At 33.0% G+C, this 11924-nt stretch overlaps 1 protein-coding gene across 2 annotated transcripts; it reads right to left on the bottom strand.

Moving 5' to 3' along the window:
- Positions 1-1947: 1947 nt before the first annotated feature.
- LOC128160397 (uncharacterized) lies at positions 1948-11510 on the bottom strand. Of its 2 annotated transcripts, none has more exons than XM_052823708.1 (7): positions 11438-11510; positions 11291-11361; positions 9450-9520; positions 8337-8578; positions 3760-3856; positions 2879-3024; positions 1948-2268 (listed from the first exon to the last, which is right to left on the bottom strand). In XM_052823708.1, exons 2-7 carry the CDS (start codon positions 11350-11352, stop codon positions 2074-2076), a joined length of 813 nt encoding a protein of 270 aa, XP_052679668.1. In that variant the 5' UTR covers positions 11353-11361; positions 11438-11510; the 3' UTR covers positions 1948-2073. The 2 variants fall into 2 exon arrangements, with proteins under 2 accessions (XP_052679668.1, XP_052679670.1); XM_052823710.1 differs by having other exon boundaries at positions 11291-11352; positions 11438-11467.
- Positions 11511-11924: the final 414 nt, after the last annotated feature.

The raw sequence follows: 11924 nt of genomic DNA, 5'->3' as shown, positions 1-11924 counted from the left end.
TCCTTTACGGCCAAGTTTTGAGGACAATTGACAGAAATTGTTTAATACTAGTTTACATTTCCATATTTTTGTATATTTTACAAATATAGTATATTTTAGTAAACTCAGGTGACCTTTTGCTATCCGTTTTCGTACGTCGTCGTGCGACTTGCGTCGTCCGTGCGGTAACAATTTCACATTTTTAGTTTTTCTTAAAAACTACAAGGCTAATTGTTACCATTTTTGGTGTGAGGCATCTTTATGGTAACCGGTATATAAATTGTGAAATTCGTGGCTCTACCACCTCCGGGGCACCACAAGTGGGGCCAAATATGCAAAAAAAAAGCGAAATTTTCAAAAATCTTCTCTACTCCCACACTTGTGAGGAAAAAACTGTTTGCACGGTTATGATGTCCATGAAGCCCTGTACAAAAATTGTGAAATTCATGGCCCCTGGGTCAGGGGTTCTGGCTCTAGGGTGGGGCCAGTATGGCAATATAGTAAAATTGTATTAAACTTTTAGAAAATCTTCTTCTCTACTCCCATATGTATTTGTTAATATCTAAATGCATTTTTATGATGTCCATGAAGACCTCTACCAAAATTGTGAAGTTCATGAGCCCTGAGTCAGGGGTTCAGGCTCTAGGGTGGGGCCAATATGGCCATATATTAAAAATGTATTTAATCTTAGAAAATCTTCTTCTTACTCCCATATATATTTGTTCAAGACTAAATGCATGATTATGATGTCCATGAAGCCCTCTACCAAAATTGTGAAATTCCTGACCCTTGGGTCAGATGTTTAGGTTCTAGGGTTGGGCCAATATGGCAATACAGTAAAAATGTATTAAATCTTTAATAATCGTCTTTACTCCAAACAAGTGGGCAAAAAACTGAATACATGGTTATGATGTCCACTAACTCCTCTACCTAAATTGTGAAATTGATGGCCCCTGTGTCAGGGGTTCAGGACGGGGGGGGGGGGGGGGGGGGTGGCAATATGGCAATATAGTGATAATGCATATAATTTTTTTTTAATCTTCTTCTCTATTCTCACACATCTGCATGAAAAACTGACTTCATAATTATGTTTACCAGGAAGTCCTCTAGTAAAATTTTAGATTTGATGTCCCCTGGAGTATGGGTTTTGACTCTAGGGCAGGCCAAAATGGATGTATAGGTGCTAATGCATATAATGTTTAAAAAATTATCTTCTTTACTCCCACACACCTGAAAGGAAAACTGAATTCATGATTTTGTAGACCAGATTTTTAAGTTTTTCGCCAAAATTATAGGTTTCACAGTTCTTTTGGAAAGATTTCAGGCAGGGAGGTGGTCGTCATTACAAATTTATAATTTTTCTACTCCAGAATGAAACCCAATTAAATAAATATATGAAACTCCTCAACAAGTTTGTGTATGGGTTATATGCTACTCAGGTGATCGTTAAGGCCTATTGGCCTCTTGTATTTTATTGTATTGACAAAGATAACCGATATGCTCTTATGACTTATTAACAAATTTATTAAATACCTAATTAATTAACACTTATTAAACTGTAAAATAAAAATTTCTCGTGCAGCGTAGAAAAGCAGAACAAATAATATTTTAATCTAGCTACTCGTTAAAATTTTTAAGCTTCCGGACTTACTACTTTTTACTTCAGCCGAATAAATAATTTTGTTTGCTTCATATCAAAAATTAAAAATAGGCAAGAGGTCACTAAGGATAAGCTGTAGATATATCATATACACATGTCTTCAGAAAAAAACATTTTTTTTCATGAAAGAGTGATATATCGCCATTGTATTGGAAATTGCATTTCAGAGTTTGCATGATATTCCATAATATTCATACAGCGAAACAAAGTTAGAGATATTGGTCGAAAAACATACCGACCTAACTTGGTTATACAAAATAGAAATTCTCTATAGAATAAATAAATATAATTAATAAAGATCAAAACAATGACCGTTTGTGTGAATTTTATTCAACTGATCTTGTTGAATGTGCAATTCTTGCACACAATGACAAGTATTTTCAGGAACCATTTTTAGAACTGGGAAAATGCCTACAATAGTTCTAAAGGACTCATTATGCCACTGGTCCTGTCAGAGGCTCTGGTGTTATAATTTTCACATTGTTGAGACAAGAATTGAACTCCCGTTGATTTTTTTTCTCGAGCTTTGCAGGTGTTTTGTCAGGGAATGTTTCACAATACGATAATCTGTCGGAGCAGGTAGCATACTTGTCGAGTGAGGATTGACGGTTTGCAGGTGGTTTAAAACACTGCAAATTAAAATAAGTACATCAGTGCAAAAAAGACGGAAAGTGTATTTTTCACCTACGTTGATAAATAAACATACATGTCGTTGCAATTCCTTGGAAAGCTAGTATCGATTTTTTAAAAAAAGTAGGAAATCTTACACGAAATTCGTATTCTGTTGAATAGGTTGTTAAACATGCAATTTGATGCTTCTATTGGCAAAAACATGAACAAAATCAATTTGGTAATCGTATTCATATGTAAGACTCTTAATTAAATCAAGTCTACGTCACTTTAATCATTATTTATTATACCTTTTAATTTTAGCTTTGTGTTCACTGAATAATATTGCACTCGTTATCGTCTACCTAACTTTCTAAGACAAACTGCTAAATTCTTATATTCACTAATTCAGCTATACAAGTATGTATAGACAATCTATATTGTATACAAAAAGCTACGCGTATGCTAATTTTTACTTTAAGGTAAAATGTGAGAGTTCGGGTGTTTAAATTCATAATGTTATCAAAACATATTCGTAACTGATTTTCAAAACCATGTCGGTATGATAAATCATTTACATGTACTTACTTATAAAAATTACCATATCTACACGTGCATTAAATATCTTACCTCCTGGAGGACCGTTGTATCACTACCACAGTTCTGTAAATACGTTCCATCGTTTAGTAGATCTCTTTGATAGGAGCTGAGATCATCCCATTTCCGAGCACTCAAAACCTTCCATGCATCCCCACATGAAACTGCTCCAAGTTGAACTGCAGAAAATAGTGTTATATTTTGATGCTTTATCGCTTTTTGAATATTTTTAAATCTAGTTTTATTAGATTTATTCATTTATTTATTTATATACTTATTTATCAATTCTATATACATAATGTTCTAACGTGTTCTTTCTGAACAAAGCAAATACTTTTTGTGACAAGAAATGATCGTTATCATTGATACCTTTGTTGTTGTTGTTTTGGTTTTTTTTTTTTGGTTTTTTAGGGGTTTTTTTTGGTGTATTGGTTTTTTTTTTTTTTGGGGGGGGGGGGTCTCTATTAAAGAGTATATAATGTCAATTTTTATTTAAGAAAGTCTGCGAAGGGTCTAAAATAGAAGGAAACCTTTCTTATTATGGAAACGTCATGCAACATGTTATTGAAAATCTTCGATGACAACGTATTTATAACAAAAGTTTTTCCTAAAACATATATTGACTCTGTTGCAACAATGATACGTGGAAGAGGACACCTTAAAAAAATATATGCCTTCATGGCTAAAGTTAAATTAATAAAAACATGTCCTTCAAATGTTACTTTTCATTACAGTTTCAACAAGTATGATATATATATGACTGTGTTAAACAGTAATACATGTGTTTAAATTATAATTGTTTTTTAAAAATTTTAATGGCTGCATTTTATAAACATAGAAAGGACAGAAGCTTGCTCGTGAAAAAAAGGTAGTGCTAAAATCTGCATGAACGAAAGAAAACCAAAAACCAGTACCTGTGGCGAAAAACTCCGTGTTCTCTTGGAGCATGTCTGAACCAAAAACGGCGATTATATCCCGTTGATTTAGCTTTGTCGTGTACGATGGGTATTTCTTGAGAATGAAATGGACAAAGAATACAATGTTATATACAAACAAAGAAGTAAACTACGAAACAACGCGTGATTGTTGTCTTATATGTGATCTAACCAATCACTTAAGAAAAACTATTGTAAAAATTTGAAAAGAGAATAATTGTAGTTGATTTGAAATTTAAAAAATAATAAGAAACTCAAAATCCGAATGTAGGTTATTGATTCAACCAAATAGGACACGTTTCTTCATGGTTATTTATGAAAATTCATGCATGCAACTCTTAATGGTTAAACAACGTTAATAATATCTTTTTAAAATTGCACACAAGACACAGTTCATCTTGATTACAAAAATCCAAAACATACTGTCGAAAACGTGCACTCTTCCCATGTAGTTCAACTTTTTTTAAACAAGCTTATCTTTTAAAAAGATTGGTGAGCTAGCGCTGTAGCCATGACAAAACACAGAAGCAGATTTCTAAAACACTGGTTTAAATTTCTGAATCGACTAATTTTAACAATAAGAAGGCACAGTGGTTACTGGAATTGTGCTGGAGTGGGGTCTCAATTTAGAATTGTGAATCTAGAGTGGGTTCACATCGGCAATGACAAAGCTCATTGACTGTGCCTTAATCATTATGTATAAACTGTAATTTCAATTTCGAGGTGACAAATTTCAAGAACCATTGGTTCCTTTTTGAAGAAATCGTATCTTCTCCGGACTTTCCGACAAGCTCGGAAAACATATCCGAAGTTGTTTTCCGAGGTTGAAGGAATTTAAGATAAAGATAGCTTTTTATCATAATATTGAAAATAACTTTGCATTATAAGACCTGAGCTACTGTTACTTTTTGACATTTACAATAAAACACATAACTTCATGTGAAGATGATAAAACGAAATTCAAATGGTACAGTGTATCTACAGTAGTACAGTATTCCCAGAATCCCCTACTATGGAGTCGAGCATGCGTATTCCAGTGAAAAAGACTAACGTAGTTGCTAGCGCTCGAGAGCGCTAGCAATAATTTTTTTAAACATTTCTATTATTAATCAAAATTATAATTGTTACTTTATACCTAATCAAGTCACTGTGCAAGTTCAAATTGGAAATTGTTATGTATTCCACCGTCCCTGAAACTTGTTTTTATTAAAACCACATGATATTTATATTTTCTAAAAGATACGAATTATATCATAGTCAGGTATACTGTAAGTAAAGAGTTCCAGAAAAACTCACAAGATGCATCTATACTCATCAATAAATTTGATCGAAAATATAATCAAAACTAGACGCTTGTTGCGAGCAACAAGAGGTCTTCCGTTTGAAAACACCTTAAAAAGGCTATCGGGACAGTTTCTTTAATTTCTCAACACCTTCTCAAATTCCAGTAAGCCTCTCTAAGGATTTCAACAGACATGTCTTAATACTAGGAAAAGACAATGTTACTGTGATTTTTGATAAAATTCAAACAAAAATTATTAAAATCCATCATTTCTGGGACAACATTTTGAATCGAAGCACCAGGTCGGAACAAATTGACGCGGACGTCTGTGAAAACATTGAAACTGTTGTTATAAGAAATGTATTTTCAATCCACCTCAGTATTTTGATTTTGCTAAATAAGTTAATAGAAAAACATTTTATTTCACCAATAATATTAATCATTTTATTTCATCAATGATAATCGGATCCCCATCTGAGAGAGATTATACGCAGGACAACCAAAACTGAAACAGTGTTTGGACCTAAGCACAAATCATCACCGCTGACAAGAGTTAGTTCTTGAAAATAATCGATAAATTCGATGTAATGTACGCTGAAGCATTTTTTAAAGGAAACTTATTTATAAATAGTTAAGAAATAGTCAGATTGTAAATAGTACGAACAATTTAGAAGTTTTTTTGCAGCCGTATGTATTCCTACGCCAGACCTAAATAGTCTCGTTCAACCATCGGCTGTCTCCGTACATCTCCGACAAGCAGAGAGTCAGTCTATATTTAGAGGTCGCATCATCAAGCTATCACGTGACCTGGTATTTCTTACTTGTCGGAGATTAACGGAGACAGCCGAGCATCTGGTTGACCGAGACTAGAGTTCATTATTGGTTGGATCCATACACTTTTTGAAATATTTCGAATACTGATACATAGTTTGATGAAATCAATTCTATTTTTAAATATTACACAACATGATTGAAAAGAGGTTTTATCGAAATTCTTGTCAGAAAATATTTTAGAAATGTGCGTAATTTAAATAGAGATTATAAACTACTTGCCAAGCAAAATAACATATGGATCGTTGATTTGAAGATAAATAATAACCGATGAAATCAACTCCCGTCAGTACTTTGATTTTATCTGCTTCTTTGATACATCGATTATTATTTTTTTGTCTCAAGTTTGTCTTTTCCGACTAACACTGTGTGATAAAAAAAAGTCAGTTAAGTCAGAAAATAAAATAACATACATCTTACAAATGTATCATGGTTACATGTAATTATCCCCCCCCCCCCCCTTTTCCCGAATCCACTCGATACTCAAGTGTTATGTCTCAACGATCAGTGTTAGGCAATCGGTTAATAAGATAGGAAATTTAAATTTTTGACCCCGATGCTTAATCACTTATCCCGCTTTTGGGCGAACATATACATGTTTGTAGACCTTTGTAAATAACTTTATAAAACTGATGTTAAATGATTATAATTCCGGTCCACCCTGCCATAATGATTTTTTTATCGAAAGTGAATAATCAGACTCTTTGTTTTAACAGTGAATTTCCCCGATCGGTGTTTACATCTGTTTATACCTAGGCCCAAACACACATACACGGGTGGTCAGTTTTCACACCGTATCGCAGACACCCGGTTGTCAGGGTTAGAGAGAGAGAGAGAGAGAGAGAGAGAGAGAGAGAGAGAGAGAGAGAGAGAGAGAGAGAGAGAGAAAGAGAGATTTCATAGTGTTTTATAGTGTTCCGGAAATCAATATATAAGCAAGATGTGTCAATGAACATGTATTCCTGCATGTGTGTATCTATATATGGGAATAAATACTAATCAGTCCTTTTTTAAGCCGTGTAGAATAATGTGGGTGCATTGCTAAATGTTGTGTGCAGACAGTCTTTGAGATGGCGGCATTTCTTTGATGCCGACAAAGCGACCCAGCGAACTCTTATGCGTTCGAACTGCAGGGGTGCTTCGGCGGTATGTCTTTGATGTCGGCGATGCGACGAGCGTTGGAATTTAGAGACTTGCTGACAGAAAAAAATTTCTATATTTGTACTGAATAAAGCCGCTAATATTTTTATTTATTACAAAAATAAAACGGAAAACATTCAAATCCATCATTTTAAAGATAAAATCATTAATCAAAGCACAAAAAAGAGAGAAAAAAGATTCGGCACTCAGAGACTGAACCCTGGTCGCCTCGGCACAAGTCAAACACTCTAATGACTGAGCTACGCGACCATACTTCAGGCCTTTGGAGCCCAGAATCTCAAGAATGCGTGTATCGATTTTTAAACAAATTTCATATTCGGAAGTTTTGAGAGCGTCTCTATGGAATGGAAAATTAAAAAAAATTCAAGTCCAAAAATTAAAAAATTAAGGTTTTTCATTTCCTTCCGGTGACGACCGGAAGTGACGGCGGACGTTCGGATATGCAAAGGGCACTGCAGCCGTTTACTACTACCATCTCTGAAAATTTGAAAGTCCTATCTTGAACACTTTTTCAGAAAAATTGTGAACAAGCAAAACGTTAAATCTTTGATATATCGGTACCGGAAGTGACGACAAAAAATATCTCGTGTAATTTTCTTACAAATTTTGTCATGAATAAGATCTGAAAATTTTATCAAAATCGGCTGAAGCATTTTTTGAAAAAACGTGACAGAAAAAAAAATTAATAATAATAATGAAACAAAGCAATAAAAGAGAACAAAGATTTTTATTGTTCTTTTCATCGAAATGAAAATGTTAACATTTTAATTAGAGAGTCCCTTGAATGTGTGGTATTCGAAATTTGAGTTTGTTCTTGAGTTGGCAATTGCTTTTGTGAAGAGGATGTAATTGGTCTTTTGTTAGAAGGTGATCTGGGGATCTGGGTAAAAAATTCCACATTTCACGATTTGGTAATAAAAACCAATTACAGTGTTTGCGATATAGAAAGATCTACTCTAATAAGAAATTAGAAACAAAAATATCTAAATTGTTCCTACCAATAAAAATCTGACTATTTTCTATATACATGTATTTATAAATAAGTTTCTGTGAAAAACAATGCCTCTAAATACATAACAACAAAATTATCGAATATTTCCTAGTCAATGATGATGTGTGCTAAGGTCAAAACACTGTTTCACTTCCGGTTTGCCATAGTAACTGCATAGGATGAAAATTAACTCCCAAAAACGAAAGAAGCGATGGATTTATATTTAACATGTAAAAAAGAGAATAAAGTTAAATTAAAACTATCAGGTTAAATTTCGGTACTTGGACTTACTTGAAAAACCTTTATGATTTCAGCATTGAATTTTTTGTTACAATCGGTATGCTTGGTAGGGTGTTTGTTGTAGAAGATAGGGATCAATGGGTAAGGATCGGACGACCTCCTTCTCCTCCTCCGCATGTATTGTATATAGTCATGTCCAATGTAAGGAAGTGGTGGTGGTGGTGGTGGTGGTGGAACCATCTTTGACCAATCAATTACCATTCTTCCTACCTTTATCTTCAAAAGCCCCGAGACTAGAGAGAAAACTCATTTTTAAGTCATCTGTGTCATTCAGGTGTGGGAGATTGCGATTGATCTTTTCCGGTGTCGTGTGTCATCCGTTAAAAAGAAGTGTAACTTCTTGAAAACTACAAGAGCATTTGTTACTTTTTTTCTATAATTTGGTTTGGGACATATCTAGGAAGAAAAGAATAACAATTTTGAAATTTAATACATTACCACATCCAGGACTAATGGCTGGGGCTAGATATGCAAAAGGAGGCCAAATTTTAATAACAAATCCGCTTCTCTGCTTACATATGTGCAAAAAATATATTAAATGGTAATGATGTCCATATAGCCGTATTCAAGATTTGTGAAATTCATGGCGAAAAATATATGCATACAATTGTTTATTGGGGTTTTTTTCCTGCTTTTAATTATTTGAAGTTTATAAGATAATCTTAAGATGCAATCGAACACTTATTGATAATAATGTGGTTAGAAGTTTATTTTGAATTTTTACCGGTTTAGAATTTTAATCTTTACAGTATCATTAAATGTGTTTTTAAAAATTTTGGAAAGGTAAAAAAATTATAAAATTTCTAGCGGGATTTAATCTCGTGACATACACATTCCAACACCACTTTACTACATGTAAGACGATACAGAGATTTTAGGGGACTGAGGAAATCAGAAGCTACATGTATACTTTTTAATTAGTCACTTAAAGTAATAAGACAATACTTTAAAAGACAGTTGCAGAAAAAGGACATTTTGGAGTTGTATGAAATTTTTTATGAAATCAATTGTCTAGTCTATAACCTTGTCATTTAAATAAAGTAAAGCAACAGCCAATGTTTGGGGGGGGGGATACTAAGTGTTCATTATATGAAGATCTTTTACATTCACGCATAATTGAGCCCATTTCCTTGTGTTGTATTGAACATACTTCCTCTTGAAGGTGTGATTGGGACCTGGAATGACAAACGACAATTGTTAAATATGCCATATCAATGATTATTTGACCATTTCTTTTGTACAACGTATTAAAAAGTTTCGTTTTTATTATTAATCCTTATGCAAAGATATAGGAAAGTATTCATGTCAAATTCGGTGGGTTTTTTTACTGTTAGACTATTGAAATACTGGCAGTATTTAGGAGCTGGCCATTTTCATAGATGTCTAAATCCAGGAAACCTACATTGAGAAAAACTATACTCTCACGACTGTCTTAAGATATTTGATAGTTTAAATACCTTAATGTTTAAAAAATGTTCATTCAGTGAACAAATCCCAATATATTCCCTTTAAAAAGCCTCCTCTAGCTTGTCAGATTTCAATACACGGCTAAAAAGTCTATATTTATTTTGTATTGATAAAGGCATGCGAGTTCACCGAATGATAACTTTAGATATTGTTTAATTTAATTGTGTTTGTTTTCCCTTTCTTGTTGTTGCAGAATAGTATGGAAAATGTTCTTTTTTATTTATGTGTTTTAGAATTCTTCTACAATTTTGAAAGGGAGTTAAAAAAAAAAAAAGGTAGGGAATATTTTTTTCTCGCAGAGTACACTGTCTGGCACGACTTCTACATATTACCCCCTAGCGAGACCTTTGCAATCCATCGCATCCTCAACTCCATGGTGAGCATTCAAGCAGAGCTGTCAAATTACGCAGCTTTTTCATTTATATAGCTAGTCTAATGTTCCAAGAACACATTTTTTACCCAAGTGGAGAGAGTGCACCAGTAAAGTAAAGCAACTTGCCTAAAATAACAATGTTACCGCGATAGCGACAGACCGGACATGTACCCGAGACTACCGTGTCCAAATCGGTCGACGCTAACAAATACGCCAACATCTCCAAGTTCCTAGTTCCTTCAATTTTTGTCATTTGCGTTTTATATTTGTTCCCTCTTATCGCCTAAAGGTAGTATTGGACACTTTCACATTATAATGTATTTCCTTTTGAAATGAACGATGAAATCAAGTATTCATTTTTCTTAAATTATCTCCAAATTTTGTGATCTTAAATCAATCAAATTGCAATGGGTTAGAGCGTTACCTACAGATCTGTTAAGTTAATAGTTCGATTCTAGCTGGGCAGGGGCTTTTGTAACTTTTACCTTCTCAATTTTTTTAAAACATATTTTTGTCATATAATACATATTAACAAATTTAAAAAAGCCAAATTAGGGAATGTATTTTGTTATAATATACTTTTATCCACAATAATATCGAATGTTTCATACCAACTTTTATCTTTAACTTTTATCACCAAAAAAAATAATCAACTTGTTGCGAAAAATGAGAAATTGTGATTTAAAGATATATGGTTAGGTTTTGAAAGCTTGTCGTTTTTCATTGATCATAGAAAAAAAGGCCGTAAGAAAATTTGTCGAAAGAAAAACTAGCCTATCCTTTTTATCATACATGTAAATATACTCTTGAAGAAGCAAATAATTTCAGGTCTGTATTTCTCAATCTTTTCTCAACAGCCTTTAAAAGACAAAAATCACTTATTTTTAATAAATCTTATTATTTCAATAATGTCGAATGTTTAGTTGTGGATAAGGCATTTATTTTTATCTGATCGTGGGAAATAGATGTATCTTATTTGGTTTATTTGGATAGGGTGCTGAAAAATGCAATGGTAATTTTTACTAAAAAACTACTTATTTATATGGGTTTTTTTGCATTTAAACTGAAACTAAAAATTTTTTTAGAAACCTATCTTTATACTTACGTGGATGAATCCTCAAAACACAGACATCCATGTAGAAGCACTAAAACTAATATGACCTTCATCTTCAGACCCTAAGAAACATTGAATTTGTTTATTTCACATAACAATAAAGTGAACTGGTACTCAGATTCTAGAGACTGTACTTACTTGATATCACACCAAAATGTTTCGTTTGGATGTTAACGGTACATGTATGTTATCTTTATATATACATCTTTAATATGATGCTGAACAATAGCGGATGTCAACAGTTGGCGAAATAGAAAAGATGACAGCATAAAAGAGGGATTAGAGAAATAATACTTGGTCCCATGTGTTGTTTAAGAATGAAACATCAGAAAGAAATCAGTGTAGCAAAATGATTAAAATCAACGATAATTCATTTGATTGCATATTTATGCGGACGTTATGATTAAAGCTTTACGAATTGTGCAGAAGGGTAAAAAACATAAATTTAGCAAAATGAAAAGAAAAATTCAAGCAGATGTGTAAGAGCTAGTGTACCTTCTTTACATCCTCATGACTTCATACTGTTATTCATCCAATCATCAAAAAAATACAGCCTTTAAGAAAACCCAAGTATGCTAAATATATATATATATATATATATATATATATATATATATATATATAT

Source organism: Crassostrea angulata, chromosome 8, assembly GCF_025612915.1.
Source record: "Crassostrea angulata isolate pt1a10 chromosome 8, ASM2561291v2, whole genome shotgun sequence".
NCBI lineage: Eukaryota > Metazoa > Mollusca > Bivalvia > Ostreida > Ostreidae > Magallana > Magallana angulata.
Note: the sequence above shows the minus strand (reverse complement) of the source record. Positions and strands in the feature narration are given on the sequence as shown.